Source organism: Haliotis rubra, unplaced genomic scaffold (assembly GCF_003918875.1).
Source record: "Haliotis rubra isolate DU_JTF1 unplaced genomic scaffold, ASM391887v1 Scf23, whole genome shotgun sequence".
Lineage (NCBI taxonomy): Eukaryota > Metazoa > Mollusca > Gastropoda > Lepetellida > Haliotidae > Haliotis > Haliotis rubra.
Window position 1 is genome coordinate 1239049 of NW_025766336.1, and position 25606 is coordinate 1264654.

Genomic DNA, 25606 nt, shown 5'->3' on the forward strand with positions numbered 1-25606 from the left:
TGTTGCCACGGAAAAGCCAAAAATATTCTATTCAGAATTCCAAAACTACCAAACGGCACCAGTACACCACCAGATCTATCTATGTGCCAAGTTTGGTGAAGAAATAGTGAACGGTTTTAGAGTTCTGCTCCGGAAAAGAGCACTACCACCAATTTCAATCTAAGTCAAACTTAAAAATAAAATATTTTATTCAGAATTCCAAAACTACCAAAATGGAACCAGTACATCACCAGACCAATCTATGTGTCAAGTTTGGTGAAGAAATAGTGAACGGTTTTAGAGTTCTGCTCCGGAAAAGAGCACTACCACCAATTTCAGGCTAAGTCAAACTTGTTGCCACGGAAAAGCCAAAAATATTTTATTCAGAATTCCAAAACTACCAAAAGGCACCAGTACACCACCAGATCTATCTATGTGCCAAGTTTGGTGAAGAAATAGTGAACGGTTTTAGAGTTCTGCTCCAGAAAAGAGCCCTACCACCAATTTCAGGCTAAGTCAAAAATATTTTATTCAGAATTCCCAAACTACCAAAAGGCACCAGTACACCACCAGATGTATGTATGTGCTAAGTTTGGTGAAGAAACATTGAACAGTTTTAGAGTTCTGCTCCAGGAAAAGAGCACTACCACCAATTTCAGCCCAAGTTAAACTTGTTGCCATGGAAATGCCAAAAATATTTAATTCAGAATACCAAAACTACCAAAAGGCACCAGTACACCACCAGATCTATCCATGTGCCAAGTTTGGTGAAGAAATAGTGAACGGTTTTAAAGTTCTGCTCCGGAAAAGACAAATGTGCACGGACGCACGCATGCACAGACACATGCATGGACGGAGTCCATTTTTTAATAAAAAAAACGCAAAACGCGTTGCGGGGGATTTTAATTTGGCAAACATTTATTCCTTGATTTTGACCAGATTGACACACTTCCACCAGCATACCCAGGGGAGGTAATCATCAACACAAAACAAACGAAAGCATTGTTGTAAGCATGAGTATGGACATTCTCAATGGGGAACTATTCCTTCAAGGTGCCTCATTCAAATAACAGTTAAATAACAGTAGAATATAGAGCATACAAACCTTTTACTTATCCTATAGGTTGCCACTTCAAGTTCTCCTGTTTTAGCGTTCTGTACTGTAGCCCTGTTTAACTGAAAAACAAAACATTCATGATGTAGGTATCATTGCTTTGGTTTGGTTGTTGTTTTAATGCTGCACTCAGCAATATTACAGCTATATGGGACACGATGACATGTGTCAACCAAGTCAGCGAGCCTGACCACCCGATCCCTATTCGCCTCTTACGACAAGCATGGGTTACTGAAGATCAATTCTAACCTGGATCTTCATGGGTCATAGGCATCGTTGACTTAAATATTCACACATTTCACACTGTAAGTGGATGAACTATTTGTGGTATTCACTCCAAATGGAATTCAAAAGTGAAAGCCTGTTAATGATGGTCCTGGGTTGAATGAGAGCACCATATTACAAGATTAGACTTATAATACTGTCTATGTACAAACTTCATGATGTGACAGGGTGTGAGGACACTGGTTGAATTGTCCCAACACTTCCACCTCAGTGACCACATCAGCTATGCAGCGCACCTTGTGACAGACATACTCACAACAACAGCATCTTTAACAACCCAAACAAAACATGTTTGTTGTTGACTTAATACTAAAAAGTCTTGCTTCAATCTACCCTGCCCAAATTTCTTCTAAATTCTGGTTTATCTGAAGATATATGGGTCATTTTCAAAATTGGTAGGATTTTCTGTCCGTTCCCGAATAAAAAAAAAATCTGTGAGTATAAAAGGATTATTTTGTTCAAGAAAACATATTTAGATGTTTACTAGTCAGTAAATGTGGTATATCATTAGTCTTGTCATTTTGAAATTAATACTTAACCACATTTTGGGGTCAAAATTGGCAGATTTGCTCCGTCCGGAGGTGACGGTCCTAATATCAATGTTCACAAATAATGTAAATGTAAATGCAAATAAACAAATTAATTCATATTATGCCAATTAGGATTGATCAAGGATTGCATTTCAATTATTTTTAACTTAAAAAAGTTTTTTTCTACAAATTGTAACATGCTTGTCCTGTGATTCTGTGTCCTGACCGTTACCAGTGTATGAAATTCCTGCAATAATATCTCCCTGGAGCTGGATTGTAATACTACTTCCTGTGTCTGTTTGAGCTAGCCCCTGTGGATGTGACAGCAGATGAAATAAAGAGATTCAATACATTTTGAAGAAAACTGACACTGTCAAATAAGTATAAATGTTATGTGTCAACCTTAACTGTCCAGACCGTTACCAGTGTATTTTGTGTCAAATATGTATCTCTTTTTTTTTAAATTTCAATGGATATGGTGCCCAGAAATGGAAGAGGTGAAAGGCATGTCCTTTGAAATCTTCTAGGGATCATTCATTTTTTTATTTAAGATTTACTTACAAATTGTCTTGATCGTTACTGTCCAAACCGCTACCATTCTGCAAAGTAACGGTTTGGACAGTCCTTGTAACGGTCAGGACAAAATGATTTGCATTTCAAAAGTTATTCATTAATATTTGAAGTATAACAAATTTATAATTTCTTTAAGAGTTAAGATAGTTTAAGCATGGACTTGTACTGTTCAAAGGAGATTTGATGTAGTAGCATAAAAAACACAGTCTCTAGTAACGGTTTGGACAAATAATAGTAACGGTCGGGACATTTCTTTAATAAATTTCAATTTTGAAGAATATGTTCTATGGTGTGATAATAAATTTCTATTTACTTATCTATCTGCTTTTGATAATAAAAACCAAAACAAATTTATCACGTTAAATTTCTATTTTCTATAAGATGTATAGTCTTTATGAATTAAAGGTAACGGTTAGGACAAAATGTAGTAATGGTAAACAACTTAATTGTATTCCAACCTTTAAAGATTGTTTTGATGTAGTCTGTTTTGACTTTGTGAGATATGTAAGACTACCATTTACTTAGAATATTGATAGGTGCTAATATGTTGGCCTTTGTATTTGATAAATATGTGTTACCATCTCACTATCAACAAAAGCTAAAGGTATCCAAGTGAATGAAAGAAGTATATTTCGTGGAGACTAATATTGCACCATAATATCAACAGCAAAATGACATCTATGCAGTGGCCTGTGTAGCATGACCATGTGTACAGTATCATAGTTGTTGCAGTACCTTTCAGAATTGAATCTTTTGCAACATTTTAGAGGGATAACATTTGTTTGTTACACTGATGTCCTGACTGTTACCAATAATGTCACAACCGTTACTATTCATTCAATTTCGTTCTCCAATTGCACTCTTCTTTAGACTATAAGTGATTTTCAGTCTAGACAGGTATGTTTTTCTATTCTTTAGAAGCTACAGTTTGTTTTTACTCAAAAGCCTAAATTCATTCAAAAGTTTTATATTGATATGACAAATGTCCAAACCGTTACCATAGCATGGAAGAAAACATGTCATATTAGTTACGAGTTACAATCTCTAATACACATTTCACTGTCTGTCCAAAATAGGGTTAGCAGTTCAAGTAAATGATATCATTTTTTCCTTTCATGTTACCTGTTTCTATGTTGAATTAAACTGTTTAAGGCTTATGTCCAGCCCGTTACCATTCCTGTCCAAACCGTTACCACTATTGTCCTAACCGTTACTGGTGTTAATTGACTGCTCTAATTAATTCATGATAATACATGAAACACTCCTCTTTATGCTGGTGTCATCAAAAGATGTTCTGGGCTTAGTAGCTGATGTTTATTTTAGACAATTTTACCTGTTGAAAGCTATATACATAATAATGTTTTAGAAAAATGCTATAATTTTGTGGTAAATAAATGAAAGATACAAAATAACACTTTCAAGATTCATGATGATAGTTTTTACCTTCAAGTTTGATTAAGTCTGTGTAAAAGCTGTGTCTGCCATCTTTAAAAGATTTTTATGAATTATATTTCAAAATCCATATTCTGACTAAGAAGTGGTAACGGTCAGGACAGTCCCCCACCCTTTTAATTACATATGTATCAATTAAAAGGTCAATTAGTACATTTCAGTCTGCATGTTTGTATTTTTGAATAATTAAGTGTTTGAGGTTTGATTTGAATAAAAATTAAATAAATTTTGAGGAGTTTGAATTTACTGTAATAAAGAATTGAAAATCCTACCAATTTTGAAAATGACCCATATGCAAAATGACCCGTTCATCAAACTTGGACTTCCCTGAAATTGGCATTTTGTATTTAAATGGCAAAATATCAATCAATACCTTCGGTGTTGCTATACTTTTAATTGCATTTATTTCTGAGTCCCTCATGACATCATGGTAGACGACAATCCATGGATCCAGAAAAACGTCCTCTTCTTTAGCTGGCATCAGAATTAGTAGAGGACTGTTCCGTGTGCGATACCGACAAGCTAACTTGTGTAAATTTTTTATCTCCTGTGAACAGAAAAAGTATATAAGCATCACCCCCCAGTGACCAAACCTAGACACAATGGAACGAAAAACACTGTTCAATGGAAGTGTGTGTTCACAGCGAGTGTTGTAGTTAAGCCCTCTCAGACCAACTTATAACATGTTACGATATGGAATGATACTGTTAAAATACCTACAATGTCTGTTTGATTTCTACAAGAATGACATTGGCAATCTAACATTACAGGGATCACAGGACAAGCAGGGAATCAGTAGCTTGATAAACAAGCATGCCACCACAAAGCACATCTCACATAAACTGGGGTTTTATATGGATTCCTCTACTTGATGATTAGAGATGGATGACTATACTGTACCTTACAATTCTGACTGAGCAAACAGATGATGAATGTCTACTGTATTAACCCCTTACATTTTCTCTCAAAGCACAATAATAATTGCCAATTTCAGCTTTTCTTTTTCAACAAAGGAAATTCATAGCAATCAGATTTTGTATCTATAATACACTACAGGTATGTTTCTTCAGGCAATCAATTTAATAAATTACTACTTTCCTTTTTCGACTGATCATGTTTCAATCCTCCAAAACGATTTTCCCCAAAGGCAAATCGGATCTAAATTAAAAGGAAACCTTCTTACAAAGCCCTTTCTTTGTTGAAGTCAGGTGCAATGATAGTGTTAACGTGACAGTCTTGATCCTACCCACTGATTGGAAGACATAAGCAAGACGCATAAGGTACGGTAGTCCAAGTTGAGACTGACAGGAAGTGGGGTGAGGGGATGCCCAGCAGGTGATACACACACCACCTTATTCTAATGAATGTCTTTATCTGCAGCCACTACAAGGGTTATATTTCAGCCCTGTCATTGTCAATTTCCTGCCTTCTACAATATACACAAGGAACACCAGTCTCTCAGCCTCAAGGTACTGATGCCATTCTTTCTCAGTCTACCTATAGCGAGATAGCAATTTATGTAAGTGTTTTAGATGCCAAGTTTTTTTCAACCTCAATTAGTTTCTTACAGTTCATATGAGTAGATCACTTACAAACTTAATTATTGTTTTCAGGGAAATTGTTCTTGAAACATCTAGATACAGGTGCAAAAGAGTGGGTGAATTAGTCCAACTGCTTAAGGGAAAACTTGAGAGAGTATTAACCAATAGTTGTCACATGAAATTCTGCAGTGAATTCAACTTAGTGTAGCTTATCTTTCTTGAAATACAAAAACAACAATCTTGTGTTTAAAATCAGCAACGTAAGTATTGTTATATTTCTTTGACCTGTATGTTCTGCAAAACAAGTTAATAATTGGGTCTGACCTTATACAGTGTTTGTGACATTTTACATATCAAAAGCAAACAGTAACCTTTAATTCAGATCTCATTGTATAAAGAGTTGTTTGTGAAGGTAGCTAATCAGTGCGAGTATTACTTTTAGCACACTGATTATCAGCTGTGCATAATGACCGCTGTATACATAGGCAAAATGACAGTCATGTATCATTTATCAGCCTTTATACTAGTATATACATCAATGTTCTTTTGTATCTTATTATCTATAATTACACAGATTGCTGTAATATTGTCATTTAAAAAAACATCTTACAAAACCTTTGATTAGAAATCAAACAATGAGAATTTAATATTCTCTTCTTAAGAGCCAAGGTATTCCATGAACGTCTAGACTAGATAAAGTTTACGTTGTAAGCAATTATAGTACACCAACTCTCACAATGTCTTCCACTATCAGGCAAGTCAGAATTTACATGAATTATGAAGATGGTATCCACTGTTTAGAGATACATCAAGTGAGCTATCTAGACCTGCACAGAGAATGATATTCAGCCTGTAATCTGTAGCAAATATCAGCAAATATTTACTAATTCACGTTAATGTAATAACAACCCACAGTGATGGCTTTGTCAACATGTATTTAACTGATGACATGATTAGCACAGAGACTTGAGGGCTTAAATTTACACTCCTGCACAGAGTGTACAATTACAAGTAAATATCACAGCTACATTTACCAGGCAACAAATATGTATGGCATGGTTGCATTTAATACAAGTCCAGTAGGACCCAGTGGATTTCAGCTTCACAAAATCAAAACTACAAATACAACAACTCAAGAAAAAGAAACTGGTATACAGAAACAGAAACTGTCTCCAAGGAAAACCCTACACCAAGCGAAAGGAAGTAGCCATTACCCACATTGTTTTGTAAAGAATATCTAATGAGTATACAAACAACTGCTTTGGTATTGAATTATTTCAAAGAGTGAGTGATATAGTTTTATGCCATTTTTAGCAATATTCCAGCAATATCACGGTGGGGGGACGCCAGAAATGGGCTTCACACATTGTACCCATGCGGGGAATCGAACTCAGGTTTTGGCGTGACGAGTGAATGCTTTAACCCCGAGGCTACCCTACCACCCTATTTCAAAGATATTGTATTTGTTAAGGAACACATTACGACATGGAGAGTTAACAGCTACCGGTATACATGGTACTGCGATCAAGAAAACACTTAAAAAATATTACCTCCCACATGGATTAATTTGAAGAAAAATAAATACATCTTTCTCTTACCACAGTGTAAATTTCCAGTCTCTAGAAATATGTGCAGTGATTTGTCTAGGAAGAACATGCAACTTGATTACATAGTGCTATATATGGTCTACTTGAATATTTACATGTATAATATATGGCCTTCTGGGGAACCATTCATAATTTATGGCTAGGAGAGGTGGAGGTAAGGGTGATGATGATTTTAAGGGCGTTCACTCATTTAGATCTGGGAGGTAGGGGGTGCCATCAGTTTGGTACACATGTACTAGGGGCTTGTCATTGATTTTGTACATGACATGCACAGGGGGGTCACTTACTTTTTTTTGTAGTGGGGGTCATTCACATTGTACATGCTTCTCCATAAACATCATCACCCCATCACCACCTCCACTCCACTAGCCATAAATTAGGAACAGTCCCTAGTTAATACAGCATAATCAATGGCCTTTTAGAAGTGAAATAACTTAGAGCAAGCTGAATAATCTCCAACCCTAATGTCTGGACACTCTCAAGTCATGGATGCTGTCATGCAGGTGAGTCAGACATGACAACTGAGACAGTACTGACGACATTGTCAGTAATCTCCACCCCTAACGTCTGGAAGCTGTCATGTCATGGTTGCTGTCAAGTCATGGACGTTGTCATGCAGGTAAGTGAGACATGGCAACTGAGGGACTGTTACTACACCGCTTATACAGAAATGGGTTGAAGTTTTCAATGTCAACTCCAAAATAGCAAGAGTTCATAAACATTCATTTCCGATCATTGTGTTAATGCTTCTCTGAAGGGAACTCTGTCTCTATTTAGTAGTCTCAGAGCAACTTCCCTCACACTATTAACAAGTCCGCTAAAAATTAATTAATCAACTGGTCTTAAGAATCAGACGTAAAGTGGCTCTTCTCTTGTTCCATATCTTACCATTATTGACTCCCCTCGACACAATGCCTCATAATTCTGGAACTCATGTGACCTGCGGTAATTGTGTTCAACAGGATCCATATCCATGGTGATTCCGTCATCTCCTCGAGCTTGCTCAGTAGCCTCCTTGTCCTTGAGCATCTTCTCATAGTACCGCTTGTTGTTGCTTGCACTCTCGTGGTTCGGTTCTAGTCAACAGTCAGATGAACAATATGTAGTGCAAGTGATCTTTATTTTGTCGAACAAATACAGTCCAACAAAAGTTGGGTCGAGGTTGAAGGGGAAGTAGAAACTTCGGCTAAGTTACCTGAGGCTCAACACAATGACAACAGATGCTTGAAGAAGGAATATGCAGCAACCAAACCTTTTGTTTGAAACAACTGTACATCCAACACATCAAAGTTTGACTCAACAGTAACTATATGTGGAGAAAGCATTCTGAAGTTTGGACCAAACTGCAATTCACACTTAAGCTGATCCACAGCAGAGTAAAGTAGAGCACTTCAAGCTAATATCTGAACAAATTCCTATCATGGCCTGCACCTATATGTGAATCTCCATGTACAGACTTCAAGTACAGAATATGCACTCAGTGTCCTATTACTATCACAGGCTAACCCAATGGGGATCTGGTTATGACGAGTGATCAGTTAGAATGTGGGTGACTGTATCCCTACAATGTGGATGTACTGATTACAATAACTTTCAGTTTGTGTTGTCCAGGGTGCCGTTGTACAAAGCGGTCTTAGCGCTAAGGTGACCGTAACTCCCATACCATAACATAGGCTTAAGGTAGCCTTAGCGATAAGGTTGTTTTGTACAACGGCACCCTGGGCTGTTGTGATACAGGTGGCAGTAGTGTATTACCATGGTTGCTCCATAAACACATCCTTTCATTACATCTGAAACACGTTACATTTAGGTGAGACAAGTGCGAGACTGTATGGACCTAAAACAGGTTAAACACTGTTAAGGCAATATAATGATGATAAGAATATTTATAATGCACCTTTTCCAGGCTAGATATCCTGCTCAAAGCGCGCACAATCTGATCATTATTACCCTGGATAACCCAAGCTGCCTGTTAGGTGCTAGAAGGTTAATAGTCTCACTAATTAGTTCACTGCGTACCCATTTGGTGGGTGAACAGAGGCAATTGTGTACAAACTCACTTGCCTAAGGTGAGACCATATGTATCACATGCTTCGTTGTGGGGCAGAACTGAAGTGCTAGAAACTCTCAGTCAAGCTGTGACACACGATCACCCATCCAAGGACTCTCTGCACCCAACTTTTCTTCACCAGATTTGTGACCTGAGCTGTATGTACAGGAACACACACCACCACAAGTTTTCAATACAAGTTTTCATGCTTACCTAGTGTCAGCAGTTCCTCTGTAAATACCAGTGCTGTCCTGATATTTCCTTTCTGAAAATATCCATTTAAAGACTTCCTTGAATTGCAGGAATGTGATTAACAACAAAGCAATTGAAATATGTTTGTGAAATATGGCATTCAATGTGAAGAACAAATTATAGTTTGTGTAATCTACAGGTGTACCTTATCTGTGACCTAGGGACCTCTCGATATCTCTACACTGGTACCATCTATGCTACTATAAATATTACCAAGCCAGGAAGTAAAGTTGTATGAACAATAACACGGACTAACAGTAAACACTGCACTCAACATGGTCACCTGGCAACACAAACAGGTGGACAGCACTACATGTCAGGGATCCAAGTGGATTCAGAATTGTAGGAGTTTGTTCTGGTATTCATCAAACATGAAATTCACTTAACACATGATATTCACTTATATCAAATTCAAGATAATTAGAACAAAATGGTATATTCAGTCTGGTGCCTATCATTCATTTGTCATTACCTATTCCGGCCACATTTCTGCCTACTCTACTCTACATGTATAAAACTAAGAGTATGCTGTTGACAGATATCTACAAACCACAGGATCTTGGAGAAGGAGTATAGCTTTCCCACAAGCCTATCTCCACCCAGAAACATCTGACTCTACTTTGTACACCACAAAGCCATATCTGACTCCACCCAACACACCACCCAGGCATATCTGACTCCATCTTGCATACCACCCAGGCATATCTGACTCCACCTGACACACCACCCAGGCATATCAGACTCCATCTTGCATACCACCCAGGCATATCTGACTCCACCTGACACACCACCCAGGCATATCAGACTCCATCTTGCACACCACCCAGGCATATCTGACTCCATCTTGCACACCACCCAGGCATATCTGACTCCACCCGACACACCACCCAGGCATATCTGATTCAATCTTACACTCCACAAAGTCATATCTGACTCTATCGTGCACTCCCATCCAGACACATCTGACTCGCCCCAGACACATCTGACTCCACCTCGGACACCACCTAGACACATTTGACTCCACCTTGCACACAACCCAGACACATCTGACTCCAGCTTGCACACCACCCAGGCATATCTGACTCCACTTTGCACACCACCTAGACACATCTGACTCCACCTCGCACACCACCTAGACACATTTGACTCCACGTTGCACACCCTCCAGACACATCTGACTCCAGCTTGCACACCACCCAGGCATATCTGACTCCACCTCGCACACCACCCAGACACATCTGACTCCACCTCGCACACCACCTAGACACATTTGACTCCACCTTGCACACCACCCAGACACATCTGACTCCAGCTTGCACACCACCCAGACACATCTGACTTCATCTTGTACTCCACAAAGCCATATCTCCATCTTGCACTCTCCACCTATGCACAAGAGCCCTTCCAACTTGAGTCTTACCATTGCCAGTGCATAACCCAGGTAATCTAGAATCTCTGTCCGCTCCATTGTTTTATTCACTTCATCTGACTCAATTTTCAGTGCCTGCCACATCCACAGGGCTGTATGGTAAAAGTCCTCGGCGATGTATGCAAATCTTCCCAACTCAAAACACTCAGCAGCTGAGGGTGGGGTCAAAACAGATGGAATCAAAATTCATCCAGTTTCCATAAACATGTCTTGTTAGCAGAGGGGCAAGATGTACATGTTGGTCTGTTACACGGCTAGATGCAATGTGAAGCAGCACCAGTGAGAGGTGGTACCAAGACTTGAAGAGGCAGTCGCATACAAGATTAGGGCAGGAATTCATTCAACATGCTGAAAGAACTCTCATGATATTTGTCTCAGATCTCATGCATGCTGTGTTAATGATGAGTTATTAACATCTTTGTCCCCAACATAGAAAATTGAAGGAGGGCTCAACACCACTGCGAGACCGCTATTACCACTGAGAGAATGATCAGCTGGGTTGCACATCACCATGATCCCTACAAGGATGTTGAGAGAATGATCAGCTGGGTTGCACATCACCATGATCCCTACAAGGATGTTGAGAGAATGATCAGCTGGGTTGCACATCACCATGACCCCTACAAGGATGTTGAGGGGATGGTGAGTTGGGTTTGACATCAATGTGCCTCTTTCTGAGGCAATGACAGGATGGTGGGTTATGTTTGACATCAATGTGTCTCCTTCTGGGACAGTGAGGGGATGGTGGGTTATGTTTGACATCAATGTGTCTCCTTCTGGGACAGTGAGAGATGATGAGTTGGGTTAAAAACCACCATGTTCCCTACTTAAAACATTGAGGGGAGTTATGTTCAAGGATGTTGAATAATTAAGTTGGGCTCAACAAATCCTGTCTCACTCTGGGACTTGAGTTGGGATCAACAAAAGTGTGCCCCGTCTCTGAATCCACTACTTACAAGTTCCCTCAAATGGACAAAAGTTAACAAAATACCAACATCTAAATCCATTGCACCAACAACCTGGAATTATTGCTGGGAAACTTGAATACAGGTAACATTGTGACCATATCATTAGGCACTGCAACTCTAGACCTGTGCATTACTGGGCAGGCCATTATGGAGAATCTTGCATTAGTAGAAGGATTTTTCCATCTCAGGATGTTGGTTTTAGGTTGGTGACAGCTTGAGTTGCTATGACACTAAATCAAGAGATGTGATGAGAGCCTGGAGGTCATGCCGACATGCACAAGGGCAACTGACAGATGTAATCACACATGCAGGGTCAGAGAGTGCAGCAAACTGGGAAACCTTCCAAAAACAGTACCAACTTTATAGAACCCTTCCACAAACTGCTTCCAGTTCATATCCCTGTGGTCAGAGTCCAAGACTGACCAGGAACCAAACAAGAAATGACTCCATATTTGGAGACATATGTTCCAGCCTACACCATGCTAACACATCACCCAGCAAGCAGTAGCTCTGGGTATTCTTCAAATCATGCCCACACACACTTCCTCCCACACAAGAAACATTACAGGTTAGAATGACCTGGTCTATCGCGACATTGCTACTCTGTTTCCCCTGCAGTTACTCACTGAACCAATCTTTTATCTATAAACGTACCCTGTATTCAGAAAAGGCCATGTAGTCAAGCATCTCAGCCCGCAGATCACTTTCATTTTGTTTGTTTTCTTGGGTAGCCAGTTTTTCCAATGCATGCTCCATCCATAAGGATGTATGATAGAAATCTTCGGAGTTATAGGTTAGCTTCCCTAGCTCGAAGCAGTCGATTGCTGCAAGGAAATGGATGCAAAGGCAGACGTGCTGTTAGTGAGGTGCCATTGATACATGGCAAGGTTTAATTCCTAATCCATGCTATGTTAGTATGTGTCATAATGTCGGGCATTCAGGACATGCTGTCATTTTCTAGTAAAATGGAGGAGATTCATCTATTCCAAAGCTGCCATCTTGTTTCAACAGGCTAAAAGTCAAGCACAGTTTCACAAATGAAGAGAGTGCTTGAAAGTTGCTAAGGAAGAACATCACAATTTATGAACATGATACAGCCTCTGCATGCAAAACTATATGAGAAAATATTCGTAACTCATGGAAAGGAGTGAAAATCAACTTTTTAAACTTCACACACGATATAGGTTCTAATAACAAAAATACATTGTAGCCAAGATATTTTTATGGATTAAACTTCTTTTTATTTCCCTCACGATTACAGGTCCCTTCATCAGATGAACTAAATGTTGTGAGGGAAATAAAAAAGAAGTTTAATCCATAAAAATATCTTAGACATCTTTGTACAACTTCTAAATGCCGCTTAAAGACAACAATACATTGTATTTCTAAAATCCACTGTATGAAACCAATTTACCACCATGAAAGCAATTGACCACATATAGATATATAGATATATATCACAACAACTGGGGCTAATTAATTGATCTTCTGAGTGTATGTGTGATGTGTTGGCACCTACCTGTGAGCTGTGTTGACTGCACACCGCCCAGGTCGCCCTGAGCTATTTTGGATGTATCCAGCTTGTATGTGTCCTGTAGCCTCATCAGGGCAGCAGCTGAGCCCTGCAGGTCCTCGTATGTGGGCAGGTCTTGGCGGTAGTAGTCCACATACCTACGCATGGCTGACATCACCAACAGAAAGGAGGTTTTTAATTAAGTAATAGGTACTGGCTGTGTTTACTAAATAACCAAAAAAACATAACGCCAGACCAATTTTATTTCTTGTTTTACAGATTTGTTTCCTCAGAAAACCTAACAGCAGGAGGGAATGCAAAATAAAATATCCCCAGTCATAGTAATATTCCTTTTAAATGCTAACAGTATTTTACTTTTGGCAATTTATGAATTGTATATGGTGCAAAAAAAAAAATCTAAGTTTCTTGTAAGTATATATTTTTGGCCTATAAAAACATTAGGATTTTATTTTTTGAGCAGGGAAATTTATTTTTTCTTATTCTTGAAAAAATACGACCGGCGGATCCGTAAAACAAGAAATAAAATTGGTCTGGCCTAACTTATACTTCTGTGAAACTCTTAAATAAAACTTGGCTGTTGTTCACAACTTTCCTTCAAATCTTTGCTCTTCTTTGCAAATCAATTTTCAATTTAGGCCACTACATACTGTGAGTCTGTTTGCCTGGAAGGTTTCAAGCATGGATGTTTAAATGACAGTAACTTACTCTCTGAGGAATCATTCTTCAGAAGGTGGTCGACAGTCTTTGACCAGTCTAGAGTGAATCGCTTGACAAAGAGGAAGGCATTGACTGGGTTGGCCAGATAGTAGTCAGGCTTCTCCAGCGCCTTGGCACTGTGAGTCTCGAGGTCCTCCGCTAATCTGCAAGACAGAGTTCATATGTATCTCAATATTTCATCCAGTTGTCAAAGTTTTAAATAATGTCAAACTTAAATCCTCCAAGTTCTATGACAAGTGATAGGATGCTCGACTCCTGCTGTGGATACATACAAAGAAATGGTCACCTGACTGTGGAGCACAGTCCTCCGTATGGAGATAAACCAGCGGACACTCTGATCCCCAAAAGTGCTGAGGGATTGGTCTGGGATTGGTGTTTTGTGGTGTTAGGTGGTGTGGGATTTGGGTGGTATCTATGAACTATTGGTCTGATCAATCAGCTAGGACTAGAAGACAAGGATCCTTGGCATTGGATCCTTGCAAACATCCATCAAATATCAAAGTTTTAATTATCAAACATTACTTAAAAATCTGGATGAGATTAATTGAGAGCCTATTAAAGTGATTCATAACTGCAAGCTAAGAGCATATTAAAATGAGCCAATAAAAGTGCCTTTGGCTATTGGCTTTGATGGGTTTATTACCATATAACTGCCAGCTTTCATCCAAATGCCCCCGAGAAACTCTCAATGCACTTGGTGACAACTTTTACGATGGCTGCATCATGTTTTGCCCCAAGCAGGACTGTCTGGGAAATTGTTAGTTGTCACTTGAGTAAGTGCAGACAAATCTACAATAATAACTACTCTCTGGAAAGGGTGAATGATTAGGCCTTTACGCCATTACTAACTATTCAAAACAGTTTCACAGCAGAGTCATCTACCAGGTGATATACACTCAGACATATCATGACAAAGTAGCTGTCCAAACATCATGGGGGCAGTCAGGTAGCCTAGTGGTTAAAGTGTTCACTTGTTACCCCGAAGACCCAGGTTCAATTTCCCCACAAGGGTACAATGTATGAAGACCATTTCTGGTATCCCCAGCTGTGATATTGCTGGAATATTGCTAAAAGCAGCATAAAACTATACTCACTCACTCCAAACACCATACTATGTTTAAGCTAGTAAAAGCTTGAACTTGTCATCTAAATAGACATATATATCAATTGCTTACATTTCTTGCCTTAACTATGGTCATGGAATACAAGCCGGATAAATTGAAGCTTATAACAATTCCCAGCCAAATGAAATAAAGTGCACCATTTTTCATTAACTCGTTTCTATTGAAAGCCAAGAAGAACACCCACACAACTCAAACCAGAACACAAAAGCTTGATTGATGTTACATTGTCTTGAGTTCAATAGGACACTCTATACATTAATGAGATGTGACAAGTTTCTTTTCCTTAGTTCCAGAATGTCAGGTCACCACATCAGTTACAAGCAAGAAGATTAATCAGCCCTCACCTTCATATAAAGGACTACCGGTACCCTGTTTCACAGAACAAACCAGGTTTAAATGTCTGCTATAAGTCTAATCTCCCTGGACTTTACTTGGAATGTTTTAAATGTCTGTGCACAAGCATATACTCAAGCTCATATCCCTTTGGAACAAGTAAGAAAGTAGTTGGTTTCAAAGTATATTTTGAGAACATTCAACTGCATGTCAAATCAGTATCTGAGGAAAAGCTTAAAGGTCACATGCAACCAAAAAATCAAACATAATTAAAACACAATTATCACTTATTCATGATATATAATATACATTGCTGGTTATGAAAAAACATATAAACAAAATTATAAGCGTACAATCGCAAATCAAAAGTGCAATATTGTGTACTTGGGTTTACTTCCCAAGAAACGAAGCAGCCGGGATACCGAACCCAGTCAGAGCGGGTGGGTGTGCACTCAAGTGTAACGGCTGGTACATTTGCAGATGCCCCCACGGCTCATTGTGTGTGTATATATAGAGATGTTGGGTTTTGTAAATACATGCTCATTTTTTGTGTATAACATTTTGCAATCAACAGACATCATAACATGTCATGTGTTCAAGTATCACACCTGCCTGTAACTGCGAGTAATTACATAATGTGACAGAGACCGAACTCGGGCCATAAATCAAGTTGCGTGAACCTATTTCACTGCGCACGTACTATGAACGCAGCCCAGCTGTTGAAACCAGTTTTCCCCCGAAAAGTTGGGAGAAAATTAGTGAATCGTTTGAACTCTGATTTCGTGCGAGTTTTTTCATCGCGTTATTTTTCAACTTTATAAGTTGAATTTGCATTTTTGATGATTTGTTTCGGTAAGTCCATACCGAAAGGTATCAGAATCTGCAAAGTTGTGTTTTACGTTGCATGTGACCTTTAAGTGAAGGTTGGTTGGACAGCAGCATTGGAATATGGAGACTTGTAGGAATTCAGATTTGACTTCAGGTTGATTGCGGACATCTTCATCACAGACGTACAAGTAGCAGTCAGAGGAATGGGGGACTAGGTGTGGCCACTCACTTTTTTAACATCTGATGAAATTTGATTGTAATTGTCATCATAACATGCTGATTTGGTTGTTTTAAGTAAAATGAAAAATGGTCTAGATATAGTCTTTGTCATTTGGGAGGATAGGCTTTTGGGTGATCTTTCTATTCCTTCTTCACACCTCTACTGGCTGAGCGGGTTGAGGTGGCTGACTTCGTGTGCTGTAGATGAGGGTGTGGGTTCGAATCCCAGATGGGACTCAACTCAAAAAGTACTAGAATTTGTACTTTACTACGAAAGTGTAATCCCAAATATAACATATGTTTAACCCTACTGCAGTTATAAATGGCCTTTGTGGACACCCCATCCCATTTATAAGAATCCTGAATCTGCTCTTGAGTACTATAAATTAGGATTTGTTGTTGAGAAACTATCAGGAGTTTTATGCACATGCAAAATTATCGATAACATTCTGATTATGCCATTCCCAAACTGTTCTCACTGAACTGTTCCCACCGAATCTGAACACACGGCCACAGACATGGCTGGCTTCCCTGACACTCTATCACGAAGACATGATTGGGGTCATGGAAACATATTAATCCAGACATAAAGTATATTCATTGTCTTGTCAACACCTAAATAACCCATTGCTTAAACTATAACTAATCAATAATCAATTATATCAGTTGACATCGGATAACACTTCCCATCACTGGAGAACACTTCGGGCAAATTAAGAGGAAATTAATGCTTACAACATGCAGCTAACTATCCCGCGGTATTGATGGACTGTGTGCTGCTTGGACAATGTTATTGTATTAATCACTTCCTGTGGGCTATTATTAAGAAGGGGGTGTCAATTTCACACAAGCTTAACATTCATCACTTGCCCACTCAGGAGATAAACTGCTGCAGTTTGGAAGTAGTTACACAACTAATTTGTGAGAATAAGAGATAATTGACACGCAAACAAGACAGCCTTTGTATGCAAGAAAAATGTATTTATCCAGTTTGTTTGAACATTTGTATACACATTCCTGAATATACAAGACCATACAACACATTGTCAGTATTCTTACCCTTTGGGTAATATTTTGAATAAGTTATATCCTGTTGTGATGAAGGCATTACTTGGATGAATAGTAATTAGCATATTACTGTACAGTAATTGATGCTACTTAACTTAACTCTTACCATGTGATGTATTAACTGAATATACTGAACCGCCAGCCAGATGGGGATAGTCCTCGGCGGACACTCTAACCACTACACACCACGGAGGCGGTCCTGTTGTGAACTGAAGACTATTACTGTACAGTAATTGAAGACTAGTCTCTGGCATCTATAGGCAGTTCTAGCAAGTTGGATAGAAGTCACAAGACTAGTCTCAGGCATCTAGGCAGTTCTAGCAAGTTGGATAGAAGTCACAAGACTAGTCTCAGGCATCTAGGCAGTCCTTGCAAGTTGGATAGAAGTCACAAGACTAGTCTCAGGATAGAAGTCCTTGCAAGTTGGATAGAAGTCAGAAGACTAGTCTCAGGCATCTAGGCAGTCCTTGCAAGTTGGATAGAAGTCACTCCAGTTTCAGGCAAACCTTACTTCATGAAGACTAGTCTCAGGCATCTAGGCAGTCCTTGCAAGTTGGATAGAAGTCACTCCACTTTGTAAATCCTTAAAACCTTACGAAGTAAATCCATTAAGCTGTGTCTGTCATAGGACCAATGGACACACATATATGTTCTACTTCTAGACTGTAATTTTGAGTGAGGAGTTGCTGAACCATAAGGCAAAACCACACATATAATTCCACAACTACCCATTACAATCATATACTGCCTGTACAATTTTCCATTTGTTATTCCCAGCAAACAAGCAGGTTTGTTTTGTGAAACAATAATGGCTATGTTTTGATTCCACTTGCCTCGAAGGAAGATATACTATCGAGTTGGCAGTTCGCACACATGATGATTTATTTTCTACAATAATAAATTTACAAAAGAGAAGTAACTAATAATAGTAGCAGCTATTCTGTTATTGTTCTGATAATGGGTGAATATTTCTAGTATTGAGCAGCATTTGTGAGTACAATGTATGACAGTGTAATAACGTACATCTATGAACATGTTGGAGACAATTAACTGGTGCTATCAACAATCTCTGTTGTACAAAAATGTCCAGCTGATAGTGCATGTGTTACACATTTAATAGGCATCACTTCATGTTTTACTCCAAAATAACAATGCAAAAGTTGAAATCATAACTGTAGTCAAGAAAGGGTTCTGACATTATGATTAACATGTTACATCTGTCAGTAACATGAAGTAACAGGGTACCATAAATCCTTAAATAAGTTCTGTCATGGGTAAAGTCCTATCACACAAGTACTGTCACGGGTAAAGTCCTAGCACACAAGTACTGTCATGGGTAAAGACCTAGCACACAAGTACTGTCATGGGCAAATACCAAGCACACAAGTACTGTCATGGGTAAAGACCTAGCACACAAACACTGTCATGGGTAAAGACCTAGCACATAAGTACTGTCATGGGTAAAGACCTAGCACACTGTCATGGGTAAAGACCTAGCACACAAGTACTGTCATGGGTAAAGACCTAGCACACAAATACTGTCATGGGTAAAGTCCTAGCACACAAGTACTGTCATGGGTAAAGACCTAGCACACACAAAGTACCATGGGTAAAGCAGCACAAAATACTGTCATGGGTAAAGTCCTAGCATACAAGGGTAAAGACCTAGCACACAAGTACTGTCATGGGTAAAGACCTAGCACACAAGTACTGTCATGGGTAAAGTCCTAGCACACAACAACACCGTCATGTACTGTCATGGGTAAAGTCCTAGCACACAAATACTGTCATGGGTAAAGTCCTAGCACACAAGTACTGTCATGGGTAAAGTCCTAGCACACAAGTACTGTCATGTGTAAAGTCCTAGCACACAAGTACTGTCATGGGTAAAGACCTATCACACAAGTGGTCATGGGTAAAGTCCTAGCACACAAGTACTGTCATGGGTAAAGTCCTAGCACACAAGTACTGTCCTGGGTAAAGTCCTAGCACACAAGTACTGTCATGGGTAAAGTCCTAGCACACAAGTACAGTCATGGGTTATGTTCCAGCATAGATTGCATACAGTGTACCACTGTGCTGACTAGCAGGAGGTCCAACATGATTATACTTCAAGTGTCAGATGGATCAGAGAGCCGAGATGCTGTACTATCATGCATCTCAAACATCTATAACCAGTTGTTTATTCAATTGTAATCCTTTCCTGTCAACATTTACCAATGGGAGACAGCTCAGCTTCACAATGTACAATGTCAATGGCCATTTGTAGAAACTGAACATGATGATTGGCTTAATCCTTATGTTACAATCGAACTGAGAGATACCATTGAAAACAGCACCACTTTGACACCGATCAAGTTCAGGAAAGTGTTACAGTCGAACTGAGAGATACCATTGAAAAAAGCTCCACTTTGACACCGATCAAGTTCAGGAAAGTGGCAAATACAGGTGAGAGATGACATTGTTTACAAAATACACAGTCTCAATGATGATTGTTAGCTGCCTCATGTGGAGCATTTGATCAGAGTGATTTGTGTTGAAAGCATCCTATTTTGTTATGCATTAAGATGCATGTTTGATGATGACACCATGGCAACCAATAATCCCATAAATGTCCAGCTGTTTGAATCATTGACACTATATCACATGTGGCCAGTACGTTACATTTCAGGTGATACTGCACTACTGTAAAAATCTATTTTCATACTGCCAATGTTCACAGTACTGCGTACTTGGGTTTCTGACATGGCAGTTCCAGTATTAGAGAAAGAAGCACCCTGACACACCCATTATTATTCATAATAGGACCATAAGAGTTAGTGAAAATCTCCCTCTCACAAAAACATAGGCCCAGATAAATGCCCATACTGTTATATGGCAGTGTTATTTCTTGTGAAACAATGTTGTAATGACATTACATTGTTTCTCTTAAAATTCAGTTGAGGCTCATAACATTGTTAACATAAACATAATACATTCATAAACCTAGTTAATCTTATATACAATTGTTGACTGTATAGCATTTCTTCGAGCTTGTTGGTTTCACACTGAATTCTTTTATGTTACATTTCTCTGGGTTAAGTTATTGTTTTAATTTGGAAATAGGTAATAACAAAAGCTTTATGGTCAATCATCACCCCACAATGAACATGATCCAAAGCTAGTAGTGTTCAGGCCATTTGTCTAGCAAGTTCATGTACACCCACCTGCAGAACCAGAGTGATCATCATCATGCTGAGGACCGGGATCAAACACAGTGCAGCCTTCATCAAGTTGAAGCCAGGTAACCATGCAGTCACTCTGTCATGATTGGTGACTCGCAGTCACAATGAAAATGTTTCTCTTTTGAAAGAATATTTTTGTTGTCATGTGTTTGAAATTATTTTTGTTGTATAATTGGAGTGCCTAACTCTTGTTTAATATAAGATCCTACAACCAGCATGGCAATTGGCAACTCACTTGAAGATCTCCAAGTGTATGTATTTTGAATATAGCAGGTGCCAGGCTTGTTGATATCAACGGAAATCCTCCCCACATTAGCCACATGTCATTCCCCTGATTCAGTAAGTCAGACTAACACACCAAAGTAGGTCAGTGTAAAGTTGATATGCAGTACAGATATTTCACTGTTGCTATTCATGAACCATTCAAAAGATGGAATGGGTGACATAATTCTTGCATATTTTGTGTATTGTTCATTGACAGCGTAACTATGGCAACAGGAAAAAATCAACTGTTTTTCAATCTATTTAAGTTGTATGTATAAATCTTTTTTGTTCACACCTACTTACCATTTACCAACTCCTTGCTATCCTAAGATTTGTTGAGAGATATACATAAACCATTTGATCATGTAATGGATACTGTTACCCATCTGATGATATAATCAGTTGATAATGGATTATGTTACACATAAACCAATCTGAAACGTGACATTAAAATCTAAAAATATTCACTTCTGGACATCCATGGTTCATTCATTAAATATTCATTTTCTATACCCAATCACAACATTAAGTAACTGTAAAACATTCTCACGGGAAACATTCTACAACAGTAATAAACAGATATGTCATTACAGTCACAGGAAGTGTTGATCAAAGCCTCTTCTAAATGTTGACTGGAAATGCCTTTCTCCACAGACGTTCAGCAAGGATGAATTTGGCCAGGGAGTGATATCATCTTTGTCTTACACCTACCACCGCTTGCTACTGCTTACATTGTCATTCACATTAAACTGGAAAAGTTCACAAGATGCCTGACTGTACATAGGGCACACTTGAGAGGTGATTATGTAGCATTATGTAAGACAACTTCCTTGACACATCAAAGGAACTGTATCTATAACAGCTGCTTACTTACTTGTCCCCATGCATATACATGTACTTCTTGCCTGTAGAACTGGCATGGTTGGGGTTTAGAGAGTTCTTCCCAGATGACAATATTCTTCTCTAAGACTACAGTAAATTTACAAAAGTATTCCAGTTCATAAAATTGGCTTTAATACATTACTGAAATAAAAATATCAATGAACATGATCATTTTTTATACTATAAAAATTTGCCTGTCATGGACATACAGTTCAAAATATGAAGTTCTGCATACAATACATGTCATTTGGCAGCCCTATCGTACATTCAGGGCTTGAAACATTCATAAGTGACCAGGTTCAGAAAATAACTATAGTCCGTTTGATTTCATTTGAGACTGATGAATTACTCACCAACACAAAATCTAATAATTGCAACAAAACCAGATTTTGCACTGTCACATAAAATCGACAGACCAACTATGATGATTTGTCTCATAATTTTTTGACGTCCGAATAAAACCGTTTAACAAACGATCAATATTTTGTTGTCACTTACAGCTATCTTTTACGAGGGGGGACCACTTTCTGAGAACAGCCAGGTGTGCGAGTTGCCCGTATGAAATTGAAATTTCACTACAGACGCTTGTTGATTACAGGTTTTGTTGAATTTATTAGATTTTGAGCTATGAGCAATTCATCGGTCTCAAATGAACTAAACTGACTGACTGAGTTTGCTTTTACGCCGCTTTTAGCAATATTCCAGCAACATCACGGCGGGGAACACCAGAAATGGGCTTCACACACTGTACCCATGTGGGGATTCGAACCCGGGTCTTCGGCGTGACGAGCCAACGCTTTTAAGTTTAACCCCTAGGCTACTCCACTGCCCCTCAAATGAACTTAAACGGACTGTAAGTGAACAAACATTACCAGGCAAGTACATATTTCAATTGTATCAATTCATTTCTAATATTTTTTTACAAAATATGCAAGATGATATTTCTGTATATTCACATCTTTTAATATCGAGGAATTGTATTTATAATTTCTGTTGTTAGCAGCTCATTACAGACACTCAACTGTCAGGGATGGGACATTGATGAGAAAAAGCATGTAATTGATTACCAAGCAGGTCGCCTTTTTTTTATTTAAAAACATGATTCTAAAAATTGGAAATAATCAGTACAAGATCTAATGTTAGTGTGGTTGCATTAATGGGCAGGGATGAATGTAGACGGAAGTACCTACCCGTTATATTGTACTGCCTGTCATAAATATCCTCAAAGGTTAATAACAGAAAATGGCAGTAATAACTAGGAGCCTAAATTTTTATATGAATTCAGAGGGTAAGTGAAAATATTGCAGGACAAGTACCAACTGCAGGAATGGTTGTGTGGGAAACATTCTGTGAGTTCTGGCATTTAATGGACAAGTTTGAATTGAAAGAGAGTTAGATTTGAAACCTCTAAACTGAAAACACAGCAGGTTTATATCCATGACACAGGAGTAGGTCAAAACGGCCCTATGTCAGAGCAACCCCAAAAGGTGAAGTCAAAACATCAACAAACTGATACAGATAACCAACTCGACTACTGTGTATATGTTGTACATCTAACAAGGAATAATGCAACAATAATTTATACATCTTATCACAAATAGATAAGTAAAAACAATGAAACGTTACCTCATTAGGATGAAAGTTCATAATGTTTTCACCACCGATGGCTACACAGATTGGTACAGAGATCGAAGTGGTTTGTTGAGGCTAGTTAAGAGAGCAAGGTAATCTACTGGCAGAGACAACATTGGAAGAGAAACTTCTAACACATTCTCCATGCACATTCTGCACACACTGTATATTCATTTTTCATTAGCATGACTACTTTAACTTTTTATCCTCAAAGGTTATGCCTTTTTTGATAGCGGTTTTGAAAATGGATTTCAGGCCATTTTGACATTTTTGTGGCCACCTTGACGTTTGAGGTTTGGGGCTGTTCTGACAAGAGACTGTTTTGACATAAAACCAATGATACTGAAATTATAACTACACACTCTTTAACCAGTGACATTTCTATTTCATTAACTAGTATTTAGTCCATGAAATCTTTTATCCTGTATCAATTCCCGTTTACACAAATAAGTAGAAAATCATGTCATGTAACATTTACCTAGACTAGAGAACTCACAAAAATGACTAAAAGTCCAAACTTTCAGTTAGGGTTAGGGGCCTACCTTTAGAATACAGCACCACAAACTTTAAAAATATGTCATTATACCTTTTTACGTAATGTAATGTGATTTTGTTCGAAAGCACGTTCTCTAGGGAACAATGCCCTATGAATCTAGACTTGCATGGCAACACTGCACGGCTGTCTGGCTGTGAGACAGACTACCTGCATGCGAGGCTGTCTGGCTCAGCGAGTGCGTATAAGCTCCGCTCACTGGTGTTTCATCTTTACGAGCTATGTCATTGCATAAGCCCAACGATGTTGAGAGTTTCCAGTAGTTGTATACCAGCGGATGGGCAATGTTTTGCAAGCACCAGTTTGAAATATTTTTCTTTTTTCACTAATACACTCATATTTACTTGTATTACGGGGTGCTGAGGTGTTATGTTTTGTGTATTATTGTATTTTGCTTTTTTTAAATTTACATATAAATTTTTGTCATTCAGTAATTTGCACCATTATAGAAAGTTTTTTTTTAGTATTTTATTTTTCGAAGCGGTAATAATGCATTACACTGGACACGTCAGTCATGTTTGTGCCAGTTCGGTCAATGCATTCTATTTATTTGGCTTAATTCAAGGGGTTAGGGTTAGGGCTAGGTACATGTCCGGTGTAATATGTGAGTACCATTTGTTGTTTTTCCTTTTGCATTTTAATACTGCGTGTTCGGTCAATGCATTCTATTTATTAGGATAATTTCAAGGGATTAGGGTTAGGGCTGAGGGTTTAGGGTTAGGGACCTAATCCAATATAATAGGTACATGTCCGGTGTAATACGTAAATACCATTTGTTGTTTTTCCTTTTGCATTTTAATACTTTTTTTCACACAAAACCGGGAAACCAAAAACGTCAAAAGTACACTATGAAATGGTTTAATGTAGAAATTTTGGGCTAATGGAAATTGGCCTGGAATTTGCACTGAAGCCTATTTCACACGCAACATTTGTTCAGTATATGATTCGAAGGCTAACTCACCCTCGTGCCGTCACTACACATGCTCATGTCTCCCTCGTTCCTTAGTGCGATCCACATTATCCTTACAGTGTTCCCTACATCACTTTTCTGTCACAAAATCACCGATTTATATAAAAGCGCATCATTCATGCATGCACCGTGAAATCTACGCGGTGACGCTTCTGACATCAACAACCCTTTTCAGTTTGAGGCATATCGCTCATTCCACGCCACACGCTATCTTGTAGATTACGGAATGGGACGAGTGTGCCAAATGGCATCGGATCCATTTGGCAGGTGTCCGTAGATTAAAATCACGAGACACCAGGTCTACCCATAACCTTCGTAATTGTCCGTGACCTATTCGACTCTTTCCGTTCATTTCCGTGACGTCAAAGGAATGACTCGATAAATTTGCACATTGTGCAACAGTGTGGACGTAGCTCAGTCGGTTAGCTGTCAAGCTAACAATCCGAAGGTCGCGGGTTCGCGTCCGACGGGTTCTCAC

At 38.7% G+C, this 25606-nt stretch overlaps 1 protein-coding gene across 2 annotated transcripts in view; it reads right to left on the bottom strand.

The window, feature by feature from the left end:
• LOC124277962 (prolyl 4-hydroxylase subunit alpha-1-like) overlaps positions 1 to 25606 on the bottom strand; it is a 46209-nt gene that overhangs the window by 19444 nt on the left and 1159 nt on the right. Inside the window, exons 2-8 of one of the 2 annotated variants that reach the window (XM_046713685.1) lie at positions 14020 to 14174; positions 13300 to 13461; positions 10804 to 10964; positions 9345 to 9396; positions 7970 to 8157; positions 4307 to 4480; positions 1085 to 1155 (exon numbers count right to left, since the gene is read on the bottom strand). In XM_046713685.1, coding sequence (XP_046569641.1) covers positions 1085 to 1155; positions 4307 to 4480; positions 7970 to 8157; positions 9345 to 9396; positions 10804 to 10964; positions 13300 to 13461; positions 14020 to 14174 — 963 coding nt within the window. Of the gene's footprint in view, positions 1 to 1084; positions 1156 to 4306; positions 4481 to 7969; positions 8158 to 9344; positions 9397 to 10803; positions 10965 to 12434; positions 12605 to 13299; positions 13462 to 14019; positions 14175 to 25606 lie in introns of both variants that reach the window. The other variant, XM_046713684.1, reaches the window with a different exon arrangement.